We start from the raw sequence: 27,008 nt of genomic DNA, 5'->3' as shown, positions 1-27,008 counted from the left end.
AGAGTAAACATAGGTTTAAATAATCTCTCAGTAGTTGTTGGGATTTTACTTTGAATGTTTTACAAGAGGGGTCCCTACATTTGCTTCTTATACTATATACCTTTATTTACCTTTTCTGTTGGTAAATTACACTTCAGGCAAAAGGAGAAGAAGCGAGAAGGACCTCTAATGTGGCCACGGAATGTAGATTTTTCAGGTCCACTCAGCGTTAATCGCTGATCCTTTAGCACATTTGACCTTTATGTATTTATTCATCTTATGAAAGTCAAATATTTCCAATGATTTTCAGTGTCATCTGAGATATAAAATGTTTTTTAACTTGTTTTGAACTATTAATTTCTGTTATACGCATTGAATCCAAATTCCCACCTCAGCATGTTTGAAGTGTGAGTAAATAGGTCATAAAAAATAAGAACTATTCATATTTGCTCCATTATTTATTGCAAATGACTGTGGTTTTTAAAGGTTTCTGTGTTTTGTCTTTTATAACCACAATATTGTGTGTTGTCTTATGTATGCGTGTTTCGTCATTCATGATTTTCCCACATTGGCTCAAAGCACACCTTGTTGTGCCTTACAATTTAAATATGTCAAAGATTGATCCACACATTGTGATGGTTAGAGTGAGCTGCTGTTTAAATAAAGAAAACGTGCTTTCACCATTTGTTTTTGTCTTAATGTTTCACTGTGCATCTGTTGATACATTTCTATTAATTTCCAGTCTAATCTTACCCACCATCACTTTTAGGTCACATATCGAGCCCCTACGATACTTCCTAGAAATGATTATCAAGCAAATGTGGACAAAAATAATGATATCAATATAATGCATGTTCACAGTCAGTCTCTGAATATGATACTATTCTTACTGATACTTAAGCTCCATTCTGAACTGTTTTCTGGTAACATATTTGGCTCTTACCTCAGTTGCCTAAGAGATACTTGATGATTCCTGTGTTGGTTGTGAGGAAGTAAAGAGTTGTTCACAAAATGATATAACAGGTTTGCGACAATCAATTGTTGGTTTTGAAACCTATTCTAAAATAACACAAAAATAAATGAACATAGACGAAGACCTTTAGAAACAATACATATGTAGGAAGAGGGTCCAAGCTTAAAGGTCCAATCGTTAATGTTTTTTTTTGTTACTTTGTAATGTTACTAGTAAACAAGTTCATTTGTATTTGTAGTGCCAACGTATCTCTTAACTCCAGAGCGAGCAGTGTGACTACTTCACATCCCGTTTAGGTGACATGACACCCATATCAGCTCCAGTTGCAGAATAAAGACCATGCGATGCAGTTGAAATCTCCAAAATATCAACTGGACTTGTGACCTTAGACTTTTTTTTTACACCATGATCAGAGCTTATTGTTAGGACTTTTCAAGACTTGCAGATACCAATTGATGGTTTATCTGTTAACAATAATAATAATGACAAGACATCATAGCATGGTTTCTTAGACTTACTGATTTTTGTTTTACTTTATTACAAAGCAATTTAATACAATTCCCCATTCAAAGAAACTTTCGAACATAAATGAGTGTGTAATTTCAGAGTAAAACACAGCCACTGGCTCATCCTGTTTTGGGTCTTTTTTACATGCATCTCTGATACCCTGAAATTGACTCTTCCTGTTCCATGAATAAAACCACTACCAGAATATTCCTGATGTGTCCTGCCAACATAAATAATGTTTGATGAAAAGATTCTGCCAGCAGCTACAATTATCTCTTTGATGGAGCCGTAGAGTACTGCAGAGGGGAATGAATGATGATCCCCAACAACAATCTTTGATCCAATGTACCAGATGCTGTTGTTTTTATGCAATCCTAAAATGCTCTTGTAACACTGCAAGTTTTAGTCCTTGCAGTTGATAAAAGGAGGGCTGACGTAGGACTAAGCTATGTATCTTAACCATAATGCTAATTGACTTTAACATTTAAAGTACTTGTACTACCAACAGATCAGGCCACAAGATCTTTCAATGCTAATGCAATTTACACTCCTCTGAATTCACAAAGACACAGAAGTCATAACCATTCCTCTGTCTTGATAAAAAAAAAAAACATCAGAGGAGGCATGTTACTTTGTTAATTCAATGTCCCATTATCTGAAAAGTGCCAAAGTTGCAGTAAAAATGTCCTTCAGAGCTGCTCCTTGGGCGGTCTTTTCAGTCTCTGTTTCATCTCTAGTGCATGCTGCTTGCTGCGTTCCCGCTTTTCCAGTCTCTGTTGAATAGTTAAGAAACAAGGACATTTAAATAAAAAAATAGTTTGAAAAGAAAACCAAAGCTCAAAAGTCAGAGACCTTGTTGCTAGCCATTCACAAAGTACAAAAACAAAACAACTGACACACCTCTTTCTTTAGGCATTGACGCATATCGCGGTCCATATCGTTACACGTTCCAAAGAACTTCATGACATTGTGCTGCAGGAGAGATGAAACAAGGGTTTACATTGCTTGGTCTTTTGTGTATATGAAGAACGCAGCAATACAATTATTTGATATTGTGACATACCTCAGTGTGGCACTGCCTCAGGCGAGTTATGAATTCATTACACTCAGCCGTGTGGAGGTGAGGTGACAGGTCAGGGTGCATGCTGAGTTAAGGGCTTACTGTACCACTGCCGCAATACTGAAAATCTACAAACAAGAAGAGCACTGATTGAGGGGGATTGAGTTGACAGTTACTGTTGAATACTACTGGAACAGATGTTATTTGGTGGCAACATATTCAAAAGTGTTCCTTTAAACACAGTTTTGCTTCCAGCTGTGTTGGACTTTTCCATAACATTGAAATATGCACTACATAGTGAGGCTGCAACAAATCGTTATTTTGGTCTATTAAATGTGTCAAAAGTATCCTCACAATTTCTTAAAATTGCTTGTTTTGCCTGGCTCGTAGTTCAAATTCCCAACAATGATATAAAAACAAAGAAAAGCAGAATATATTCTCATATATCTGGAACCATGGGATATTTTTGTTTATGATGAATTGCTTTAAAACACTAAATGAATTGATTGGTTCCCTTTGGCAAAGGACATGTCTCCTAAAGGATACTCATGCCTCCCCATCCCTCTCCTTCCTGAGCTGTCATTGAGACGATAGGGATTGTCGTTTCTCCGGTGGATACTTACCTGCAAACAGAGAGGCAGCATCAGAGAAGAGTATACTATACAACAATGTGAAAAAAAACCCAACGTTACCCGTTACCTGCATTTATCTTGAACCCTCTGGAATAATAGAAATCGCAACAGTCTTCACAGAAGACACTGGGACCATGAGGTTTTGCCCATTATTTTGACACGGATTTATACTGTTAATTTGCTCAAAACCGAGCGAAACGTGCGGTCAATTTACTAGTTTACGTTATGCCATCTGATAACAGTGTGCACTGCGATGCCCTTACCAGTTAAAAGGTTATGTCACCTGAGAAGTTTTTCAGCAAGCCTAGCTTAAACGTCCCGCTAGCTAGCCTACTGCTAAAATGAGGCTCGTTTGTAATACAGCAGGTTCAATTCATGTAACTGAAGAACTACGGTTTCATCGAAGTCCCTGTAGATTAGCGACGCAGGTTACTATAACTCCCCAGTAATTTCGACTAAATCGGATAGCCTTGTATTGTCATGAATGTAACCTACAATGACAGCAGGAACCAACAGGACACGCTGCCTGCTTTCGTAAGTATTTGGCGAAGTGAGTGACAGAGGGTAAACAGCGAATCGCCATCGGCCTTTTTACTTATCCACCAATGGCGTTAATTCTTCTTCCAAAGGGGCGGGACAGTTGATGACGGAAATTTACTGAAGGCTCAAGATAGTTGCTTGTGACGTACTTCTGGTTTTGCTTATGGATGCTTACTGATTCTTGTAGCAAAGGCTTTGGTGATTAATTTGGTGTACAACATAAATATATTTTCTTGTGATTTATATGTCGTATTTGCAAAAAATACAAAAAAGGATCCATATTAGGATGCTGTTTCACTTCTGCAGTTGGTAATTGTAAGTCATATTATTGTAGTATCAGCGGTGGCAGAGCTAGAGGTACTTCCACTCCAACGCAACAGAGGGCGCTAACGGGAGCAGGAAGTGCGTCAGAGTCCATGTCAACATCTGATTGGTCTATTCGTGTGCGCTCTTCTGTCGGCGGTTTGTTTGGATCGTGCTCCTGCTACTTCCGTGCAAACTGGACCCGGTTTTATTTAAATATTGTAATACAACTGCGAAGCTAGATATCATAACTCCCTGGGTTAGAATGGACGACTCTACGAAACGTTTACTTCAGCGACTCATGAAACGGATGCCGGCTCAAATGCTCCAAACAACGCTGGATAAGTGGGGTCGTCTGACCGGGGATCAGCAGAGGTCCATGGATTTTACTCAGTCAAAATCGGCGTTAACGGAAAAGCTGCTCGCTATTTGCGAGGTGAACTGCGTCTTTCCTGAAGTGTGGTTTGTGTAAAGGCATTGTAAAATAACCTAACGCTAAATAACCGCATGTTTCTTATTTAAAAGCATTGCTGAAGTAGGTCGTAAAATCCATTGTTGTACACTCCTCAATACTTTGCAATAGCAATCAATGTGTATTTAGCTAGCATCTGTGCGTCTTCTCCTTTTTAAACATCGTTATTTATAACGTTTCAGGAAAACGAGTTGTCAATGAAACACCTCACAGAGCTCGAGATGATATGTAAGTCATGTGAAATGATCTGCTCATTTGGGCAAGAGTAACGCCAAGGCAACATAACTTTAATCATGCCATGCCAATCAATAACGCTTCTCGTGTCCCATTGTGTCTCAGATATCATTGACAATCCAAACAAGGGGATGTGGTATGCCTTCCAGCTTATGGACCCTCAAGGTATGTTAACATACTTGGACCATTGACAGCTGGACAGTGCAGCTGGTGGTGTGATCAGGGTTTTCTTTCTTTCTGGTTGAAAGTTTGGTAACTTCAATCAATCAAATATCCTGCTGATCATCGTGTTTTTTTCTATTTAAACTTCTAAAATAAGGTCAACATTTTTACACTTTGTATGGTCTTATCAAAAATATATTCTTTATTTGTTTGTTCCTTGTAAGTGCAAGCTGTCATGAGGAAGTTGAGTTTACTATTGCTTATTATAACTTATTGTCCCTTTTCATGTCTTTTTTTCCAGATGATGCTAACGCTGTAGAGCTGACGCAGTTCAAGGAACAATTTAAATCCCACCTCAGAGAGCTTGTGAAACATGTAAGCCAGACATTCTCCCCCACACACATTAATTATATCGTTGCATCATTGATCCACATAGTTTAGGCTCATCTGTGTTTCACATCCAATATTAAACGTATACTTTTGACATTGCATTCAAGGTATCTGTCAAAATAAAGAAGGACACTGATGACGCTATATGGATTCGTATTGCATGGGGAGACACCTTCTCTCGGCCCAACCACATGAAACCAACATATGTCGTTCACTATCTCCAAAGCCCATATGTCTTTGTGACCAGCCTGACTTCAAAACAAAAGCCCCTGTTATCCCAGGTGAAAAATGACTTTCATGTTCAACCCATTACATTGTTCAGACAGTTGCCAGGTCGCAGTTTTTTTTTCATTTTAAGTATGTGATGTACTTTGCAGGCCTTGGTTCTGTCCACCAGATATCAAGCTATCAAGGATGCGAACCTTAGTGGACGGAAACTCACACCTATTAGAGACCTTTTGATGAGGAAATATCAACAGGTAGGCTGTTTCTAACTCAAACCACCATACAAAGCTCTGTATGTCCTGTCTCACCCACCTAATCAAAGATTGCTGATCAACATTGAAGTGTTCATACATGTCCTCGCACTGAGCTCTGCCATCATTTACCGAAGAGTTTCTGATTTTCTGATTTTGAAGTACACGTAGACATATCTTTGTAATCTTCAATGTCCACATGTTGAGGAAAAATGTAAGTTGCTATGTTTACCCTTCATAAATCATAACCTACACTAAAATACTTACTTTTTTGTAGTAGAAGCTTGATTTGTTTGCAAAAGGTTATAATCCCAACAATGAATTATGAAAGACGTCACCTGTTGTCACCCCTGTTGGACATTAAATAGGAGTCAAAGGTGTTTCAGTATATATCTTAGTGTAAATATAAATCACGTTGCCAAACTACTTCCTGGTTCAGGTTCCCACACGCAAAGTATATTTGATTACATAATGTCACAGTTTGTGTCTTGGGTTCCACTGAACAAAGAGGGACTCTGAGCCTAACTTATTCTAATTAATAAGAGCTTTCTTATGAAAAGCCCAACTGTTAAAGATGGTTTGCAAAAATATTGATCTGATGATTTATATTGATGAATTTTATTTTTGCTTTTTGTTTCCAGGTGTTTCCCATCAAGTATCAAAGTCCTCTTCCTGAAAATGTTCAAACTAGCTCAAGTATGTTAATCAATTCATTTGATTTGATTGATTGATCTGGAAGAATTCTGCATTGTGATTCTGCATATTTGGCTTTCGTCCTTCTTACAGACCCGTACATAGAAAAGGAACAAGCTGAGCCTGCAGCCAACAGACTTCAGATGGCCTGTGAGGCCTTTGGTGGTGGGATGTTACCTCAACTACAGTCGGCAGTTTACAAGGTATCCAGAGGCATGCTGGTGTTTTGATAATACTGGGTCTCAGCCTTTTAGTTTTAACAGTCAGATATCAAAGTCAAAGAGCATAACTTGCTTTCTCACAATATCAGTTCAAAGATTGAAAAAAAAAGGTCAGTATCACTCTGTGCTGTGATCATCTTTATTTATTTATTTTTTTCCTCAGCTGGAGACAAAATTCAGAGACAACTCCAATATGACCATGACTCAGCGGGAGGAACCCTTCAGATGTGTTGTCAAATTTGCAAGCACTAACCTTCTGGAGTCACTCAGACACTGTGCATCTTCAGGTATCAATAATGTGTTAGCCAGAACCATATGTGTTTTAGCAAGGAGACGATACTTAGACTGTAACTCAGTAAAACAGGGAAGCAATATTTTGTGATCCTGGCATTTCCATAAATGACCAGAGGAGGGTGCACACACACAAACACACATTCACTCTACACTAGAGGAAATATCCCCACTGACAACATTATCCATCATGAATATGTCAGTCAGTGCATTTAAAGTGATTTACCCTCGTGTCCTTGGATTATTTGTGACATTTTTAACCATGCCAACCAAGTCATAAACAATTTGAATTTTTAACCACGTTAAACTAATTTTAATGTTTGCTTTTTTTAATGTATTTGACAGGAATTGCCTCCACCCCTGTCACACCTCTGCTCTCGTGTATCCCCCTAAAAGGAAGAAATTATTTTGTCATCACAGACAATGGCCCTGGTCCCTCCTCACAAGTCCGCCAACCACAGAACTGACGGCAGACATGCCCCTGATGTAAGGTTTCACAGTGTGGCCTGCCATGTCTAGTCCACCCGTGGTTTGCTTTTATCATTTAATTCCTGTTCAAGACTATGTCTATGTGCTTACAGTTACAAACTTGTCCTTTTATTATCTTTTGTTGGTGTTTAAGTGTCAGAAGATTACTTCCATGAAATGTTTTATTTGTACAAATTGAATACATATACAATATTTTAAATATTATTGTGTGTCATGTAGTTTCATCCCCCACACTGGTCATCTTAATATATATCAGCTATAGTGTTACAAAAATGTGTTGTGGGGTGTTTGCTTTGTATAAAAGTGCTAGAAGTTAATAAACCAGCTTTTCATAAGTTGGCATTTAATTTGTGCTTGTTTCACTGCTAATAATTTAAGCTCAGGTAGTGTGTTAGTCAAGGTCTTTTTTTTTTATAATTTCAGTTTCTCTTTTAGAGCTTGACTATGGAATAGATAAACTGGATCCAGTGCATTACTTGTTTTGTCATCAGCTGCAGCCAATAATAGTGTATCAGTTTGCACAATTAAAGCCTAGGTTTTTATCTGTGAGATGAAACTTAAGGAAAAATGTTTTGTGTATAACATAACGTAAAACAAATAATACAGATCCCCTATACATATTTATCAGAAATGCAAACTGAAGTACAATTAGTTATTAGACATATTTTTGTATAGTACTTTAAACATCTACTCATAGTTACTTTACATGGTAAAGAAATAAACAAAAGCAATAACATTAGAATAATGATACCGGATATGACGTAGTCTCAGCCGTCCCAACGTCCCAGCCCTCTCGGCGAAGCAGCCTTTCAGACAAAACTGAGGGAAATACTTCTCCCTCTCATTCAACGCTGCTACTGGGGTTCTCTGCCAAACACAAATCGGACTGTCAACATAGAAACATGGCTGCCTCTGCGACGAGCGAGGCACACAACAGAGACAGCGCAACTACTGGCAGTCCAAGATGTCACGAAGAGCCTCTGTCGCAGTCTCGGGACATAATCAAACCAACCATCACGGAGCTGACCAAAGAAGTGAGGACGAACATCCTCTGCACCGTGGAAGGATGTGGCAAGATTCTCCCCAACACACCTGCGCTCAACATGCATCTCGTTAAATCACACAGAATAAAGGTAAACGCCTACTAAACCTAGTTCATGCCCATATAGTTAATGGTTTTCCCGTAACTGCGATGCTAACTTGGCTAACTAGTTAATTATCAAGAAAAATAAACTGTCATAAAACTCGGAAACGCAAGTCATCCATAACAACTTCGTTTTAGCCACCGTCACATCCACGGGTGCTACTGAACAAACGCGTGGTTATGTTTAACGTTTGATAAAAGTGAGTGTTTCTTTCTGCGAGTAAAGCTGCGTGACGTACGTTTGCTGTTATCGAGCTGGATAGCTGCATCGTGACTAGCTAACGTAATCAATGAACGCCAACGATTTGGATCGCACGTGATGATCATTGTGTTTTCTCTGCAAAAGCTCCACGCTCAGAGTCTCCTTGTGAACCATTTGTAGCCGAGGACAGCAATGTTAGGAGTTTCAGATTTTAGCTGTGCAAAATGAGTTAATTCTTTGTATATCGCTAAGTAATGGTAAGGGCCTCTTCACCTTTTGGGAATACGACCACACCATCACTAATGAGAGTCTGACTCTAATAGACAGTATACTACCAATACTGCACAGTCAACAAAGGGGAGGCAGGCAAAACGTTTTAGACCAAAGTTTACTTTTGACTCTGGGTCTTCTGTCCTCACTGGGACTGGACTTTTAGTGGGAGGCAGGAATGCACTGTTTTCCCTCCATGAATGAAGTCCTTTGCTGGGAAAGGCTGCCCTTTGTCCTGGAACAGACTACACTCTTTGTTTTAAAATAGGTGAATTTAAGAATTTTAATTAGGTCTTCGAAGTAGTTCATGTTGCGCCTGCTAGATGAGTGTTAAAAGACCCGATCAGGGGTTCTGCTGCGTAAACTACAGGTACAATCATATTATTTTTAATTTACAGCTATGTAAAAATGATGTCCGCTGTGGTAATGATATCCTGAGGAGGACCGTGCATTTTGAGTTGCGCCTTCTTTTGAGTCACAGCCAGCTACTTACTGTTGACGAATAATGTCTTGACATGACTCAGGCTTCAGCCTACGACCAGATGATGTCACGAGAGCCAACTTCAAGAACATTTATTTTTAGCAAATTGTATGTTTATGCTAACCCCTTATGATAAACCAGAGGGTGTTTGACAGCTTTCGCTGTTCTGCTCCCTCCAGTGCTCCAGCAGATGGAGGTGACCTTGGACACTGCAAGGTTACAGTATTAATGACTGTTATGGAGGGTGATGGGTGTCTACTTTCACCATTCAACAAACATTCAGCGCAGGTGCTGTTACTATGTTAAGTATTATTAAGTATGCGGCCCATTGACTTTAAAGGTTCTATATGGGATTCTGTATTGAGCACCTTTAAATAAACTGTGTGCTGCCAGCTGCTTTAGCAGGTCTGCCTCGGGAATGCAAGAGAAGCAGTGGTCCAGCAAACTGTTATATCCCATGTGCTGCCAAGCAAGAGCATTCATTTGTTTTTCAGTCATGTAAAGCAGAGCCTCATAATGTGGTTTCTGGAATAAGGTAACATTTTTAATACACTATATTCTTTTACCCACTAACTAAAGAAAGCAAGGCAATGTACAACTATTAATTTATTTTCAAGAGTCATAGTGACATTTAACCTGTTAAACTGTGGAACCAAATTTTGGCTACAGACATCCTTTTCCCTGTGTTTGAGTGTCTTTCCCCGTTTAAGTCATCGTAGGAACCCCAAATTAATTTCAATACTTGTGTTTATTGTATGTATTTGTTGAGCAAAATCTTGGGGGAAAAAAATGTATACCTGCAAAAAAAATCACTTTTAAAAGGTATTTTGATCGTAACAATGAACGTCAGCATGATATGAGCCAGATTCCCCAAAAAATGCCTCTTCATGCAGTCAATAAGACATCTTTTTGGAAAGATAGGACCTAAAGAATCATAATCTGCAACAAAAAATCACATTAAAACAAATCCTTGGCCTGTTGTTGAGGATTTTAGTCCAAAACTGTGTTGTTCGGTTAAAAAAAATGGAAAAATTACATATTTTATGCCAAAAGATTGTCTGAATGGGGCATGCTGGGACTTAAAATTGGCGTGGGAGGATTGTTACCCGGTTTCAAAAAGGTCAAATATGAATGGAAACTGGGATAAAAAAGACAACATTTTGTACTTGTTCAGTATAGTTCACATTGCCTTTTTAAATCAGTCACTGTAAATAATGTTGTGGGCGAAGTAAAACCTTCGTTTAGCTGAAATTTTGGGAAGTCCAACCAGTTGTTTTCGACTTTGTGATAAAGGAATTTGCAGTATTCTTTAACACTTATTGTAAGCCATTGCAACTAAGGAGTGGTATGATTATAAACAACCAAAATGCTAATATATCTCTGCTTTGTCTTCTCTCTTTTGTCTTTCGTTGGCATTGTCACCCTCAGGATGGTATTGTGAATCCTACGGTCAGAAAGGACATGAAGGGCTCCCAGAAGCTTTACTGCTGTCCCATTGAGGGTTGTCCCAGGGGGCCAAACAGACCCTTCTCCCAGTTCTCCCTGGTTAAACAAGTAAACCTTTCCTCCAATGATATGTAATTATATACATATCATGATACATATGATACATATCAATGATATGTAAATATATACATATCATTATCATAATTGCATATATATGTGATCAATGAAATATAAGTATGAGGTCTCAGTTCTGTGGAATAGCTCCTAGTGAATAACTCTGCCGCAAATATGTTTCAAATTGTATGTAATATATTTTGTGGTCTGTCAATCTGTTTCATTGTAGCACTTCATGAAGATGCATGCAGAGAAAAAACACAAGTGCTTCAAGTGCAACAATGGCTACAGCACAGAGTGGGACCTAAAGAGGCACATAGAAGACTGTGGAAAGACCTACCAGTGTACATGTGGCTGCCCCTATGCTAGTAGGGCAGCTCTACTCTCGCATATCTACAGGACAGGTCACGAGATTCCTACAGAACACAGGCATGTACCTGCATAGCCCCGAGTGATTTGTCTTGAAACTTGGCTTTAGGTTTGACTCAACATTAATTTGTCTGGCTTTCTCTGTGTCTGTTTTGTTTCTTTTTTCATGTCTAGAATTCCTCCAGTAAAAAAGCGAAAGATGGAGAAATTGTTAAGTGGGCCTGAAAAGGTCAAGACCAATGAGTCAATCTTTCAGATCATGCCAGCAAGTAAAGAGCTCACAGAGACTGTGCTCCTTTCTGACACAACTGTTCATATCCAAGACTCAGTGAATCAGAACTCCAACCCTCGTAAGAGCCTCCAGAAGTTGCTCCTACCAAAACCCAAGATGGCGTTGGTCAGTGTTCCTGTGATGCAGCTGGCCCACTTGCCTGTCCTTCTTCCATCTACAGAAAGCGGGGCTCTGAGGTCTGTAGTGCTAGCTGTGGACAGCCAGGGCTCCGTCAGCACCATTCACCTCCTGCCACATGGAGCTGTGGTACCCCAGCTTGATGCTAAGAGTTTATGTTTCAAGGATAGCATGCCTACGTCGCGCTCTAGCCTGGGGCCCATTAGCACTGGGGTGCAGGTCAGTCTGGACCCTGCCAGCACAGATGACTTAGCCAGCCTGGTAGAACAACGGGGAAGAAGCACCTCCACCAACATTCAGACGGACAAATCGTACTTGTCAAAAATGCCCCCAGGAGTGGGAATTGGGGAGGGAATGGGGTTGTGCCCAGTGGGAGAGTCCTCAGTGTCTTCTTGCTCCCAAACCGACATAAGCGTGAGTGCCCAAGTTCTCCTGCCAGTCAGTGTTGAAACCCAGACATTCTCTTCCCGGGCAAAAGCCACATCCTCTATTGGAGCTCAGACAGACGGCCAGTGCATGGGTCAAATCCCTTGTTCCTCTTCATCTTTACCCCCATACAAAACCAGGCAGACACAGACATATGTTGCCCTGACACAATCGGATGATAAGGCTCAGCAACAGGCTATCCTGTGCTCTGACCTATTCTGCAGTGACTCCCTCAGTGTCTCCACTCAGACCGCTCTGGACATAAATGACACTCTCACCGGAAGCAGTTTATATGAGGACTCAAAGTCAGCTGGTGGTATGTGTTTTGGGGTGCAGACAGATGAGCTCAACACAAACAACATGGCAGATAATCAAACCCAAACAATGACCTTGTTAAATGACCTAGAAAACATTCTGTCTGACAGCATGTCAGGCCACCAGGTGCTCACAGTGGCATCTGAAGGCTGTGGGTCAGTTCTAGGATCTGTTCAGGAGCAACACAATGGCATTGACTTTGACTTTGAAGAGTTTCTCAATGCTGTGCACATCCAGACACAGACAGAGGAAAGTGAGCTAGGAGGACTGGGTGGTGACACGCCGCTGGAGTCCCTAGACATCCAGACCCAGACAGACTTCCTTCTGATGGATGAACTGGACCAAAGTGAGGGACCGAGTCGAACCCAAGCCAGCGTCCTGGAGCTATTTGATACTCAAACTCAGACTGACCTCAATTTCCTGCTGAACGCCGGAAGCCACATGCCCCTGGGCAGCATTCTACGACATTCAAGCTTTTCTATGAGCACAGAGTCTTCAGATACAGAAACACAGACAGATCTCCCTTTATTTGCCACAGGTCTATCTGCTCAGACTCCTGTGAGTCAGGGTGAGCATGCCAGACTGCTGAACAGCACAGAGACACAGACTGTGACCAGCCAGGCAGAGGGCCTGGGTCACCTCTTCCTAACGAGCAACGAAACACAGACGGTCATGGATGACTTCTTGTCAGCAGACCTGGCGTGGAATATGGAGTCTCATTTCAGCTCTGTGGAAACCCAGACATGTGAGGAGCTTTGTGCTCTCCTTCAGCACCCACAGAAACCCAACAGCTGAGGCCCTCTTAGTGAATCTGCCTAAGCTTTTGCAGTACAGGTTTCTCATGGTCCTGTAAGAGGAATCGGTCAACACTGTCCTCAAGTGGACCGCAGTCTTAGCAGTAAGAAGTCTGCGAAAATGTCTTTGAACATTCCACTGGAGACAGCTTGTCCAGAGCTTTTCCAGGTACATAGCCTGACAGCTCAGCTGCACTTTATTTGTTCAACGGGCATGATTCATCAGCTCCTGTGAAAGTTTACATATTTATTTGCACTTAAAGTAACATTGTATGTGTATCTTGTCTGAAATGCCGGTTTACTTTAATATTTCAGTGTATAACCACGATAACTGGTTTTCACTGTTTGGGCTGACTAGCAGTTTAAAAACGACTCAACATTTCTTCAATGTAAGATCTGCACATAAAAGGAATGAGATGTTTAGCTGTGTGTGGTTTGTCAAGAAAAGGCTTATACATGTGTTGGTCTGTCTCAGATATGCATATTCTGCATGAAAACAATGTAATCTCAGCTGTACAACAAATAACTTGTACATTTAGTTTACGTATATGTTTGGAAAAGTGCATGAAGCATTCACTTGGTCAGCAGAACAGAAATGTAATATATCTACTCTCAGCTTTGCATCTAATGGCTGACTCGTTGATGTTGCCTTGTCAGCGGCAGCAAGACTATAAATTCTAATAACATCCTGCAAGCTTTGCAGGCAGTGGAAAACTTGACCAGTGAAATTCTATCGGCTTTATGTTTTCCAAAATACAATCCCATTAAGCCTTTAACAGTGAAAAGACTTTGCCAACTTAGGATGCGTCTCTGAAACCTAGCGTTAGTCATACAGATGTGGCACAAGTAAAAATTATTGTTCGTCTTGTAAGTTGTTGACCACCTTTCATTGAAATGTGATTGTGAAGTTTGATGTTGCGTAATGTTTTGTGTGTGTCTGGGCCTTCTTATAGCTAAGTAGTCAGTTGAAATCAGTAAGCAGACTATTCTGTAATTGTGGTTGACGCATTAGCTGGGTGTAAGTGTAGACAGTCGCAGTACTCTGTGCTGAGGATCCAGTAATGTTACTGTACAGAACATAGTGGATTAGAGCAAGGAGTTGCACCGACAACTTCAGTTTTTATTCGTTCAGCCACTCAGAATGACAGTGAGGTGGAGGATGGGTTTGGGTTGTGTTTAACAAACAGGAGTAGCACAGAAGAATCCGGTTGATTATCTTTTGCTGAAATCATCACATTTTCCACCCTGACTGGATGCCGTACTTTACTGTATTCCTTTTTTTAAACCTCCTCTCCAAGTAACTTATTTTAATGTTTTGATTTCATTATATTGTTGCACTGAGGTATCTCATTAAACACAGGCACCACACTCAGACCGTGTTTTACTTGGTAACCTAGAGCTAAAGGCCTTGAGTCCATGTTCATTTTGTTATGTTGGTGCCTTAACCCAAGTATTAGCTTTAGTTCTGTGACAGACAATGTGTTGCTTTAAGATACTTGATAATTATCTAAATTACACAAGATTATGGAAAACAAACAACTTTTACGTTTTCTTCATGTTTGATTGAAATATTGGACTGTCCCCCAGTCGTTTTCCATAGTTTCTATGGAAAGATTTATGTTGTTCTGTCACCTGAAAATATTGCTGTGCAGCATTTTGTTGAAGGGAATTAGTTTGAAGGATTTCATTAAATGGTGGTTAATGCTGTTAACGTTTACAGATGTTTGTAGAAGCTGAAGACTGTACAGAACATAATATACTTATGCCCAAGTATAACATGCTCAATGTTTCTGCATCATGTCCAAACATTTGAAGAATAATTTACCTGTGTTAATAAGAAATGTGCTATGTCCATAAGCTTCTTCCTGCTGAATTGCACAGGGATTTGATTTGCTTTAAACATATCTATGGAGAAGCCTTATCAGTCCAAAGTGTCAGTTACAGTGCTTTATTTTCTCTTTTGTAGGGAATGCATGCAGATATTTTCCCAGCACAAAATATGTTTTAGCAAAATTTGAGTTTGTTGCCTGTAGAGTTGATGGTTGCCTTGATTCATTGTTGAAGCTACACTACAAAAGGTCTTAATAAACTGCTGGAAAGTGTATATTTTGCTCATTGTCACTTATTGTAAAACAAAGGTGGAAGAAAAGAATATTTGCGTTCAATTCATACAAATAAAAGTGTGTGTGTGTGTGTGTGTGAGATCGTGATCACAATTGGTGTCCATAAAAAAGGTTCACACGTTTTAAATCAGGCGGCTTGATTCTTTAATTGAGCTGTCGGTTTGGCATCGTGGAATGAAATGCACAAATGTTTTGGTGAGGTGTTTTTCACTGTAATTTTTGTTCTCATGCATAACAGAACTAAATTAAATATGTTTGGTATCTTTTCTTAATAAACAACAAACTATCATTTTGTGTCTCTTTTCAGCTTATCTGCAGTGTCATCTTACTAAATAATACAGACATGATGGCTTGTGTGGGATATAGCAACTCTTTACACATCTGTTTTAAGGGACCGTTTTATTCTACGTGTACGTTCAGGTAAGACTAAGGTTTTGTCTAATTAGGTTTACACGGTTTTGATTACAGAACAATCCCACTAAGCCGTTTAATCAGGGCAGCTCAACAGAGGTAGTATAATAAAGCAATGTAACAAGATCATCCTCATGTAAATAACGCCATGTAACAAGATCATACCACATGTAAACAATGTTAGCTAGCCTTTGGAGACCAACATGACAAACAGTATTCAGGATCTCGGCATAATGCTGCTCTGATAGCCTTGTACATTGCATATCCCAGAACCCATCCACAATCATCAGGTATCACCTACTTCATCGGATACAATTACGTTTGACAGAGCAGATGCAGTAGTTTGGCAACGGTTTGTAATCACGTAGAGTCACAGGCTACAATGCAACACGCGAGCTCTGGCAGATGGGTAGCTCCGGGCTGAGGTTTAAACAGTAGAAAGTGAGGCAGGCGCACTGCCATGCTTCTTATGAGGTAGCTGCACTGTTGCTAGGTAACTATAACAGCTGAAAAAGCACTTGTGGGAACTGGTCAGAGCAAAACGAAGGCACAAAGGACACGACGAGCTTCACATTTCATGATCTGTTCACTTGACTGTTATGGTGACCACTTTAGCGGTTAGCTACTCTTATGAACATGCCTCGATTTATTCTCCAACTACATTAATGGAAAGCTTGTAAAATGTGGTGAGTCTGAGGCATTCATGATTTAAAAAACAAACAAACAAAAATAAAACGAGTTGTTTTTACTTTGTTGAACCTGAGACTTTCAAATGATTGCGTACTACATACACACAGTCTTGCTTGGGCAGGCATGGCCTGGTGCTCCTGCTGCAGGGCTGGAGAGGAGGGCCTGCGTGAGGCTTCTGCCCGTTGGGTAGCTTGTGTGGTGCACTGTGTCAGGTTTGGAAGACATCGGTACTTGATACCTCTTGGGTGTAGAAACACTCACAGCAGAGAACAAGTGGGGGTTGTGCTGAGATGTCCAGTACTTGGAGGTTGGGACTGCAGAGTAAGCGGGCAGCTCTGGATTGGCAATATGCTCCACTCTCGATGCTCTGGTCCCGCTCTTCGCATCCAAGAGGAAATGTTTTTCCTCTTTGGTTTCTCCTCCTTGAGCCTTCTTGCCACTGCAGGCCCGGGCACTGACTCTCTGAGGACTCACGGGTGGTGATGTAATTGGTGGTAAAAATGTGAAGTTTTTTATAGGAACCGATACGACCTTGTGTGTCTGAGGCTGAGTGGCTTTGTTGCCCGAGTATCTTGAGGGGAGATGGTGAGGCTGCAAAGATGTCTCTCTAAGTGTCCCTTCCTTCTCTATTTTGTCTTTCAGTGGAAGTTTTGATGTGGTTTTCTGCATTGAAATGATTACGGGTCTTTCCGAACCATCTTTCTGCAGAGCTGCCACAGCAATGTTACCCCCCGATCCCGTGTGCTGGTTTAATGGGATGGATTTCTTACAGCTATTATGCAGGCCTGTACGAGACTCGCAGCACTGCTCTGCAATGCTGGTGGCGCTGTTAGCATCAGGGGTTGTTGGTTCAGCAGGCAAGGGCGATGGGTTGTCAGCATGCTTTGATTTCTTATCCCTCTTCTGAGTCAAAAGTATGCAGCTCAGTGGAGCAACTCTGGCCCAACCGTGAACCTGTTTTCAAAACAGATATGATAATATGTTTAAACTGAAAATGCATCCAAATAATTACTTATCGTGCCTCATTGCTGTTAAAATATGACTAATATTAGTAGGTCAGACCAATATCAGGGAAAATATTATATAGCTATGGGTGGGAATATAATTAATCAGAAATGTCAACATATTTTTTACATTTGTTCTTATTGTAAAATGATTTTGCTGCTGGCTCTAACCTGTTATAGAAGGCGCTAATCCACATGCATTGTTGGTACAACATACTTCATCAGATTTAGGCAAGGTTTTGCTGTAAGACGATATGTATTCACTTACAGCTTCTTCCCAACCAGAGTAACAGTGATACTCATGTGGCTCCATCTCTTTCATGAAGTCCTCCTCACTCATATCGAGAAGGACATTAACATGTCTCCTCCCTGGTGTCCTCTTCCCTCTTTCCTCCTCTGTTGGACGTTGCTTGTCTGATCCATTCACAGGTGTGTGATCCACTTCTTTCATCGTCGCCATTATGTAGTTAGCTTCATGGTGATATGAAGAAGAAGGAGGAGAAGAAGAAGAAAATAACTTGTAAGATACGCACTTTGTTAAGTCACAGAGTGCTGTTTAAAATGTTAGAAAGCACCACTCTTTACTCACCACATGAAACTGTCATTGTCAATGGGTGTTGTCACTATTCCCCTATCTGAAAGCACCCTTCACAAACAACTGCTGCGACCCATCTCTGCGCGTTGTCTTTCCGGTCGGCAGTTTCCCCAAACAGAAGCAGAAGAATGCCTTCTGAGTGCTGCAACGCCGTCGCCACAGCAACCCGGAGAGGCTGCACGAAGATGTGACGTGAGAAAAGAGGGAGGAGCCAATGCTGCTCGAGTTCTGATGAATTATTACATCTGTGTTATGCAATACGTCCTGATTGACACGGTACTCCCGGAATACCTGCGGTGAATGTAACAGTGGAATATAATACAGTAAAACAGAAGATATTAGAGACTCAACGATCATAATGTTGGTTTGAAGAAGTCGACTTGTTTTTCCACATTACAAACAATAACCGAAATACAATCAACGTGTGTAATGTATTTCCTGTTGACAGTAGACCGAGGTTCATGCCACAATGTGAAATAGAGGAAGTTAAACGGGTTGTCTCTTGTGAAGGAGGACACCATTTTGGTTGCTTGCTACGTTCAGTTCCGCACGTAGAGCTCCAATGCGCGTCACACTCGTCAGCTGTGAGAAGACACTGCGCATGTTCACCACATGGAAATGAAAACCAGCGATGAACGCTGCCGAGAGGTAATTGTTTCTCTTTTTATTTTATTTTTTAGACAGTGTGATATATTGTTCACACACCGAAATTTAAAGCGACCACTCTCCAGCAACAAACAACGGCTTTGTTTATTGGTCCAGAGCTGCACAGTGTCGACCTCTGACGCTACCGGGGCACCTATCCGCGAGGGAGACACTGACACCTGACGGCTGCGTCTCTCCACACGTCGGTCTTCCCCATCACGACCACTCCGGCTCTGCAGTGCTGCGTTTTATGGAAGCTGAGCCTCTGCATCCAGTCGTGGTCATGCTGCCCCCAAAGAATTGCCTGCCGAGGAACTACAGCTGCATAGCCGGACTGTTCGGAAGCCTGGCAGCGGCGAACCCGCGGCTTGAAGATGGGGACGATTTCGATGTGATTGAAAATACTTGTGAAATCACCGAGAGCCCCGTGGTGGAGGAGAGACCACGGGGCAGAGAGATCTTCCTGAAGCCGCCACAGAGTCCCAATCTGCGTCGGAGGTGCAAGTCGCTGCCCACACCCACAGAGCGAGCAAAGTTAGAGATATCCCGCAGCAGAAGTCCAACCAGTCAGAAAAAGGTCCGGTTCGCCGACTCTCTGGGCCTGGAGCTCATTTCAGTGAAGCACTTCAATGATACAGATGAGCCAGAGGTGCCGGAGCGCATCTTGGCCAAACTACCGAAAGGACACCTCCACCTTCATCATTTGGACACCAAGTTCCCCCGCGCCCCTGCGCAGTCTGTGTTCATGGAGTTGCAGTTCACCAACCCAGGCACAATACCCGGCTTCGAGCAGAAAGTGAGGGAGGTAAAAGTCATGCTAGAGACCGTGGAGGTGGAGGAATTCAGCCTCTCCGGGTTTGTGCGCGTGTTGAATCTGGCTTTCGAAAAGAGCGTCTCTTTGCGTTATTCTCTGAACAACTGGATAACATTTATGGACAGTCTGGCATCCTATGTTCCGGACTCAAGTGACGGTGACACTGATAAGTTCTGTTTCAAGATAGTCATGCCTACTTACCTCGACAACGGAGGCACATTTCAGTTTGCAATTAAATACTGTGTCGGTGGGACAGAGTTCTGGGACAATAATAATGGGAACAACTACAAAGTCCGGCGTCACCGGTTCAAGATGTCCCCACCGCGGGAATGGGAGAATGGATGGATTCACTTTATCTGAGCTTCGTCGTGCTTGTCGTCTGCTGTGACACACTGCGTGCGTAATTTGCGCGTAACTGATCCCCGGGTATCTGAAGTATGACTGTAGCTTGTTAAAAAAAAAGAAGTCTTTTCTGCAACACACAAAGCTGTGACAGTGAAAATAATTTGCCATAATAATTTAAATATTTGCCCCGCTGTTGTAACAGATTTAGGGAAGAAGACTACAGTGGATGCCTGCAGGATCCTCTTTGATATGTATTGCCTTGATGTCAGGGCTCTCTGTGCAGCTTGGTGCCCTTTGGGAGGGCATGGTCACGTTATGTAATGTAGAAACACGTGCCACGGGAAACATGCCGACTTTGGGCATCACTGTTCCTTTCAGGAGCTGCTATAACATGATTTGGTGGGACAGCGATGTTTAAATCATCGGTTTGTTTTGCATGCGTGCAAATATATTGTCTCTGCAGAAAACATCTTGGCTGATATGGATATCAAGCGAACCTAGTTGCATATTCCTAATAGACTCCTGCAGGCTGGGAGAAACAAACACACGTACAGAAATATTTGGCAGGTTATTTTATATGAAACAATAGAATAAAGATATATCAGATTCCCACTGTCATGCCATTGAAAATGCCTTATTTAAAGCCTTGATGTGGGAAGTTGTACAGTGAATATTTTTAATACAGATGTTCTTCTTTTTAGGTTTACATCTATCATCCTTAAACCTGAAAAAATGAAGCATATGGCACTGGGAATTAGTTAGTTTTTCTGCACTTGTAAGCTTTTGATCCAGCGACACAGTACTTTGTCACAAGCCAGCTATATATTTCAACACACATTGTATATTTTGTTACTGAATTATTGCAAAGATACTTTGTCAAATTCAAAAGTCAAGGCTTCCCAACCAAAGTCCTAAGGCAATGAAAACATCTTCTCGAGCAAAACAACTTAATTATAACTTCTTTGTTCATTAAATCATAGAGTTTATAAAGCATGGGCTTCCACATTCTCATACTGTGACAGGGAGGAACCATGTGAGCATGGTGGCTGTCCCACCAAGGAAAATACATTTAGTAGCAATGTTTTCCAGGTTAAATTGACCTCAGATTACGAGCAGGCCTTTTCTCTTCTTCTTCAGGCTGATCATTATGAAACAGATATTATTTTCACAGTAATTATTTTCTAACGGATACATTGAAAACACATTGTTCATTCATTTATATTGTCAATTGCACTGTGTAAATGTTTTTCACACAGTACTTTTTGACAAAGTAGCTATAATACGAAGGAATGTGTTTAACTGGCATGATAATATCCTCAGTCACCACTGTGCATGGATAGTGCTGCTCCACACCTGACTGAAATGGTTTAAACCACCTGACTGGTTGACTCTTCACTTTCCATCACCCTTGATTGAGAATTATCCACCTTCCAGACAACAGCTTATCCATACGTCTTTAATCATTGGTGGTCAGACTTTCAAACCTGCTTCAGACTGTGCGATCGTGTACTTTGTGGCAAACAAGTTTGCATGTCGTCGGAAAATTAGTTTAAATTGAAATGCAAATATCCATCATGCTTTTTGTAAATGTATGATATTATAAACTGTATGATTATTATGCATTGCTGAAAGTTGAGACTCCATGTCAGCAAGAAGACGACCAATGAGCAGGATGTTTTTAATTCCAGTGCGTAGTCTGAACATCACTTTGTCCTTTTGTGTACATCATCCTGGCTTCAGAGGGAGGCTCTTTATTTAATGAGGCCATGTTGGGATGTGGATAAACACTATTCCTGGAAGTACTTAGTTTTTGGAGCAGTTCCACTGTGAATCCATCAGTAATGTTTGTCTCCAAATCGGACATAGTTGCCTGATGTTGTTTAGTTTTGCTGAGGTGATATGGCCAGCACTGAGTTGATATTGGCTTTCTCTACATTTATCACACACATACCTACATTTTCTCACCTGTAAGTGTGCATTGGTCTGGCCACAACAGAGCTTACGGTGTGTTATGTTGTTAAATTAGTGTGTATTTGTATATTGTCTGCTTGGTCTGGCTAAATTTTGTTCAAATATTCATGGTGTGCAATACCAGAAAACATTAACTATCCAGCCCGAGACTTCTGATGGGAACACAAGATGCATCAATACCAATTCACCACTGCCAACACAGAATACGTTTTTTAGATTTTAACACGTCCTGACAATATTTGCTCTGTTAAGACAACAATGTACCGTTTGAGATTGCTTAGATTACTTGACATACATGACACTGACATGTCATGATGTGGAAACTGTAAGATACCAGTGCTAAGTTTTAGCCTGGTAGCCCACACTGCTGTTGTTATTGGTGCATCCCAACCATAACGCAAATCAAGGGCTTCTGGTCTAATTAGATTTTCACCTCACTGAATACATGACATTTTTTATCAGAACTCACTGATATATAGCTATGTATATACATGTCTTAATGTTTCATATTGAATGTCTTCCTGTTACTGTTCTATGGTGTGTGTATTTTGAAGCATTTTAAAAGCAAAATTGAGAGATGTATTGGAAAAGTTGTCTTCAGATGATCCTGGGAAGTTGAAAAGTAATATATGAGCCCAAATTTAATAAAAGCCTATAAAGCACACATTATATATCTTCAATATCATACCATCTGCCTGTAACATTGGTAATCCCACTTAATGCAATCATTTGTCTCAAAATGATGTTCATCACAGAATCTCCCCTGAAATATGTAACACAATGTGAGCAGTGTATTTCGATACATTGGAAACAACTGTGTCCATTGCCTTACTAAAATATAGGTTTACTTTGAGGCATAAAGCTGTAAGGATGGAAGAACGCAAGTGCTTGTTTGTTAAGAAATTGCTGATGGATGAAAACATTGACTCTAGACAATGACAGGGGGGAACAAATCTGGGCATGACAGGTAATGCCATAGCACTATGAGCGACTAATGATTGTAGCTGATACTGAGCAGACTCAGTCAATGCAGGTCTAATGCACTTTTAGTGAGAACAAGGAAAGGGGCAGGGTTTAAAGGCACCATCTATATGAAATCTTCTGTTAAGAACTACTTGATAAGATATGATCCATTCTGTGTCCTGTTTTACTGTTCTGTCACTGTGGAAAGCCTAAATCACGTTTGTCTTATTAATAATCATATGGCACTGAAGTGAGTGCCTCACAGTTAGTTTTGTTTCTGTAAATCCTATGCAACCCTCTGTTGTAACATCTGCAGTCTTTTGGCTGAGGTAATCTATATTGTGGCCTGTCTTATTTTCTCTTTTGCTGTAAACCATGTTTGCATGTCTAACATACCTTTTATTTTCATGTTTAGTATTTAATGTAACCTATGTTTTGGAAAAACAATGGTTAATAAAGGCGTTTGTGACGGAAACTAAATACTCCACTAGTATTTAAGATTTTCCAAAATCATCCAGCATAATCTCTATACAACAGTCAAACCTCTAATGGGCTGCTGCAAAATAGTGTAAGGGCTGCTGCTGGTCCCCATTCATATAACAGCTCACTGCAGTGGGCCGCAGCCATCGCCATTGTAGACATGGCTGAGGACATGTCCTTGAATCGATTACAGTCTAACACCCTGCCCCCTTCTGTTTATGGAAAGGAAGGGAGGGGTTGAAGCCTGAAGCACAAAGAAATGCAGAAGAAGCAGTATATACACATCTTATGAAAAGCTTATCTTTACAGAATATGTTTTTATCTTTTTCACTTTTGTAAGAATGCATTCAAGGCCCAAATAGTTTGTTCAGCTATTTAACTGTAGATTAACGTATTAATGCAGCTGCTTGTTCCTCAAATCGGCTTAAAGTATTTTGGTTAACAAATATCAAAATTTGAATTTAATATATCTACAATCTGTAGGTAGATTAAACTTCTAACAAGCTTTTAATCAGCATTCCAGCCTTCTTTCTAAATAGCATATTATCATATTAGAAATAATAAGCCTGGCACACATTTAAATAAAGCCACAGACTGAGTCCATCACTTCATTAAAGGAATGGGATGACGACAATGGCACTGTAATACAATGCGGTCTTGACTGATGGAGAGTAAAGTCTAGTTGTTTTATTCAGAAAAAACTAACTATGAATGTGTGCTGCATTTAAAGGTTTGTCTGTGCATGTAGCCGGTGTATTGTAGTATTGGGCGCCTCTGTGTCAGATTAGCAATATGATCCTGCTTAATCTTCATGTCAGTGAGGATTGAGCTGCGTTGAACCACATTTAGAGGAAATTGAGTTCAACCTTGTTTACTTCTCGTCGTGTTGAAGGCATCCTGACAGTTTGGAGCTGCTCCGCATGCCGGCTCAAGGCTTTCACCGGTTCGTGCGAATCCATATGGCCGGTCAATAAAAACCTGCTGTGAGATTCTAATTTAATTCCATAATTAGAGCTACTCAGCAGCTTGCTCAAAGTGGAAAATCACATAATCACCTAGAATAGAGATGAAGAGAGATTAAAATACCCAATGTTATTGAGTGGTGAAGCAAGAAATGAAGACAAGCACAGTTTGATTGAGACAGTGTGGCACATTTGTCTTGTCTGGATTTTATTTTACTGTTTGTAAGATACATGAGACATTTTTTAAGAAGATCAACTAATAATTCTACAGAAAACTTGACTTTTGCCATGACTGTGTTTTCAATCACTGAATAAACATTAGCAAAGTGCACTTGTGTAATGCTTGTCCGTGTAATTACCACATTGTGGTAATCAGGAAACATTGTGTTATTACTGTCTGTGTACCAACAGCTGCTTATGTAACAGCCGTGCGCATGTGGTGATGACGTTCTGATTGTTCTCTCCCTCGGGCGTCTGGCTTTATTAGACTGCAACCACAGGGCCATTTTCATTCCAACTGCGTAGCTTCTCCCGCCTCATCCGAATTGTGTCCTGCGGCTCTAATAATGTGGTGGATTCAATGCACACAAATAAGTGTCATGATTTCTAGTTTAAAAAATTCATGTGAGGCATTCAGAGAAATGCTGTGCCATGACGCTGATCCTGACTCAGCTGTAGCAGCATTGCCAGGTACAACCTCAACCTCGTCTCAGTGAGCACTGCACCTGAATAATGAAATGGATAAATGGTCTTTCACAACTTGGGAAAATTATTGTTTTCAAGTGTCTACTCGCACCAACGTGGCTTCCTTGTCTCTTTGATTGACACGGTTTCTTGTGCATTCTTCAACTTTATTCTCCTAAGTGTAAATCATGCCTCATGTTGCTTTCCCTGTTGCTTTAAACCTGTTCAAATGTAGCTTTGTTGTTGGTCTCAAAATACGTTAATTCCTAAATGCACACATTCACTTACTCAAAAAGGTGAAAATCAGATGTGGCAGCAGTCAGGGTGAATCATGTCCAACTGCCCGCTGCCCACCTTTCTCTCATCCTCTTCCCTTTACGGCACATTTTGTCTTATACATCCCCACTGACTATTCCTTGTTCATAAGGTTTTTTGTTATCAGTATAGTTTTTTTAATTGTCTTGATTAATTTAATCCTGTGTGTATTGAGTCATTCAAGTTTTTTTTATGTATGTATTCATAATTTTGTTGCTGCAACCTAACAGTAAAAGAAGCACTTACATAAATAAAATCGGAATTGTGGGATTTTTTTTATGAAAGCCCATTTGAGCCAAAACAATTCACATGTGAAAGGTCCAAAATACACTTGTGTGCATTGTGATTTAATGTGCTGTTTTTAGAGTTGTCCATGTGAATTATTGATGGAGAAGGTGTCAAGGGGTTGTAGGAAGTAGGACCCAAATGTCGTAAAACAGTTCAAAAGAATATTTAATTCAAACAAAAAGGGTTCTCAAAAAACAGACCAGAGAGAACAGGGACAGAAACACATAGTACAAGGTGACAAGGAGACAGGAGACAAATGAGGTTTAAATACAAGAGGGAGGTAATGAGAAACAGGTGGACACAATGAGGGCAGCACATGTGCAGGGAATACACAATCATGAACCACGTAGACAGACAATTACCAGGGCAGGAAGTGCAGAGACACAAAGGACACAAGACTACAAAATAAAACAGGAAACAGAAAACTCTAAATCATGACAGATGGCAGTCCAAGATGCAGAAGGAAGCGCACGATGCAGGTTTAGCTTTTGTCCCTTTCATGTGAAACCTTATTAGTAGGTCAACCATAAACAGTTTTACTACATCACTACTTTTTTATGTAGAAGTAGACAAACTAACATGAGTACACGCACAACAAAATCATACTATGTACCGAGTAAGTGTGGGAAGCTCTCCTGGTTACAGCTATGTGGAAGTTTCCACTATGTTGAAAAGGCTTGTTTTGAGACAGCTCAAGAGGTTTTGTTGCACACACTATATTTAGACCTGGTAAAGGAAATCACAGGAAATGCTTTAACAAAATGTCAATGTGCCAAAGCTGCAAACCACACCTATGTTAAGTCCGATAAGCTTTGTAATTTATCACAAGACCGCTTCCTAAAAAACAAATAATTGACCATATGTGGTTAATGCTGTTCTACGTTAACGCCGATGGATTTTTTAAAAATATTGTGACAATGCTTGACAATTGCACAGAAGAGAACAGAAACATAACTAAAAGTGATGATATGTCTGTCAGGTGGTGATTTAAAGGAGGCCCAAATGCCGTAGCAACCGTTCAAAAAAGTAAATTTAATTAAAAACTCAAGCTTCCAAAAAACAAAAATCTAACACAGAGTAACAAACAGAGGCCACGCAGTAACACACAGTTCGATCTGACAAGCAGACAAGAGACAAACAGGGTTTATAGACAAGAGGGAGGTAACCAGACACAGGTGGAAACAATGAGAAGGTGATGAGAGACAATGAGAGGTGAAGGGGAGCCGGAGGAGGGACCAGGGGCACGGCAAAAACAGTCCCGGGGGCCGTGTCGTAGGACGGGCACCAGGCGGGCTGAAGCAGTCAGGGGGCGTGCTGGAGGACGGG

General features: G+C 40.7%; 5 protein-coding genes across 15 annotated transcripts; 3 read left to right on the top strand and 2 right to left on the bottom strand.

The window, feature by feature from the left end:
• Positions 1–1,453: 1,453 nt before the first annotated feature.
• On the bottom strand, positions 1,454–3,771 carry cmc2 (C-x(9)-C motif containing 2). 8 transcript variants are annotated; one of them, XM_068582543.1, is made up of 5 exons: positions 3,647–3,731; positions 3,066–3,142; positions 2,523–2,593; positions 2,360–2,431; positions 1,454–2,232 (listed from the first exon to the last, which is right to left on the bottom strand). In XM_068582543.1, the coding sequence occupies exons 2-5, from the start codon at positions 3,100–3,102 to the stop codon at positions 2,149–2,151; spliced, it is 264 nt and encodes an 87-aa protein (XP_068438644.1). In that variant the 5' UTR covers positions 3,103–3,142; positions 3,647–3,731; the 3' UTR covers positions 1,454–2,148. The 8 variants fall into 8 exon arrangements, with proteins under 8 accessions (XP_068438644.1, XP_068438483.1, XP_068438556.1 ...); XM_068582382.1 differs by having other exon boundaries at positions 3,219–3,690; XM_068582455.1 differs by having other exon boundaries at positions 3,415–3,690.
• cenpn (centromere protein N) lies at positions 3,596–7,757 on the top strand. 3 transcript variants are annotated; one of them, XM_068582273.1, is made up of 10 exons: positions 3,596–3,685; positions 4,649–4,694; positions 4,806–4,865; positions 5,164–5,237; positions 5,360–5,533; positions 5,630–5,731; positions 6,370–6,424; positions 6,515–6,624; positions 6,806–6,929; positions 7,279–7,757. In XM_068582273.1, the coding sequence occupies exons 1-10, from the start codon at positions 3,632–3,634 to the stop codon at positions 7,398–7,400; spliced, it is 921 nt and encodes a 306-aa protein (XP_068438374.1). In that variant the 5' UTR covers positions 3,596–3,631; the 3' UTR covers positions 7,401–7,757. The 3 variants fall into 3 exon arrangements, with proteins under 3 accessions (XP_068438374.1, XP_068438290.1, XP_068438211.1); XM_068582189.1 differs by lacking the exon at positions 3,596–3,685 and adding an exon at positions 4,146–4,430; XM_068582110.1 differs by lacking the exon at positions 3,596–3,685 and adding an exon at positions 4,146–4,451.
• Positions 7,758–8,259: 502 nt separating this feature from the next.
• Positions 8,260–15,786, top strand: atmin (ATM interactor). Of its 2 annotated transcripts, XM_068581644.1 has the most exons (4): positions 8,260–8,555; positions 10,948–11,073; positions 11,309–11,508; positions 11,623–15,786. In XM_068581644.1, exons 1-4 carry the CDS (start codon positions 8,325–8,327, stop codon positions 13,391–13,393), a joined length of 2,328 nt encoding a protein of 775 aa, XP_068437745.1. In that variant the 5' UTR covers positions 8,260–8,324; the 3' UTR covers positions 13,394–15,786. The 2 variants fall into 2 exon arrangements, with proteins under 2 accessions (XP_068437745.1, XP_068437830.1); XM_068581729.1 differs by lacking the exon at positions 8,260–8,555 and having other exon boundaries at positions 11,036–11,096.
• An 870-nt stretch (positions 15,787–16,656) lies between these two features.
• On the bottom strand, positions 16,657–18,357 carry cunh16orf46 (chromosome unknown C16orf46 homolog). Its single transcript, XM_068581856.1, has 3 exons — positions 18,210–18,357; positions 17,889–18,091; positions 16,657–17,570 (listed from the first exon to the last, which is right to left on the bottom strand). The coding sequence occupies exons 1-3, from the start codon at positions 18,223–18,225 to the stop codon at positions 16,710–16,712; spliced, it is 1,080 nt and encodes a 359-aa protein (XP_068437957.1). The 5' UTR covers positions 18,226–18,357; the 3' UTR covers positions 16,657–16,709.
• A 461-nt stretch (positions 18,358–18,818) lies between these two features.
• Positions 18,819–25,553, top strand: LOC137788824 (protein phosphatase 1 regulatory subunit 3E). Its single transcript, XM_068581984.1, has 2 exons — positions 18,819–18,863; positions 18,978–25,553. Exons 1-2 carry the CDS (start codon positions 18,847–18,849, stop codon positions 20,032–20,034), a joined length of 1,074 nt encoding a protein of 357 aa, XP_068438085.1. The 5' UTR covers positions 18,819–18,846; the 3' UTR covers positions 20,035–25,553.
• Positions 25,554–27,008: the final 1,455 nt, after the last annotated feature.

This window comes from Clinocottus analis, unplaced genomic scaffold, assembly GCF_023055335.1.
Source record: "Clinocottus analis isolate CAN_PGR_092001 unplaced genomic scaffold, fCliAna1.0.p SCAF_1, whole genome shotgun sequence".
Classification (NCBI taxonomy): domain Eukaryota; kingdom Metazoa; phylum Chordata; class Actinopteri; order Perciformes; family Cottidae; genus Clinocottus; species Clinocottus analis.
The sequence above is the reverse complement of the archived record's forward strand: the minus strand, read 5'-3'. Positions and strand labels throughout refer to the sequence as shown.

Coding starts and splice junctions, on each gene's coding strand:
- cenpn (XM_068582110.1), top strand. CDS start 4,260: ATGGACGACTCTACGAAACGTTTACTTCAGCGACTCATGAAACGGATG. Junction 4,695..4,805: donor CACAGAGCTCGAGATGATAT/GTAAGTCATGTG, acceptor ATTGTGTCTCAG/ATATCATTGACAATCCAAAC. Junction 6,930..7,278: donor CAGACACTGTGCATCTTCAG/GTATCAATAATG, acceptor TGTATTTGACAG/GAATTGCCTCCACCCCTGTC.
- atmin (XM_068581644.1), top strand. CDS start 8,325: ATGGCTGCCTCTGCGACGAGCGAGGCACACAACAGAGACAGCGCAACT. Junction 11,074..11,308: donor AGTTCTCCCTGGTTAAACAA/GTAAACCTTTCC, acceptor GTTTCATTGTAG/CACTTCATGAAGATGCATGC. Junction 11,509..11,622: donor GAGATTCCTACAGAACACAG/GCATGTACCTGC, acceptor TTTCATGTCTAG/AATTCCTCCAGTAAAAAAGC.
- cunh16orf46 (XM_068581856.1), bottom strand. Junction 17,571..17,888: donor ACTCTGGTTGGGAAGAAGCT/GTAAGTGAATAC, acceptor TTTTGAAAACAG/GTTCACGGTTGGGCCAGAGT.
- cmc2 (XM_068582543.1), bottom strand. CDS start 3,102: ATGACAGCTCAGGAAGGAGAGGGATGGGGAGGCATGA. Junction 2,594..3,065: donor AGAGGGATGGGGAGGCATGA/GTATCCTTTAGG, acceptor GCATGCACCCTG/ACCTGTCACCTCACCTCCAC. Junction 2,432..2,522: donor TGAGGCAGTGCCACACTGAG/GTATGTCACAAT, acceptor TCTCTCCTGCAG/CACAATGTCATGAAGTTCTT.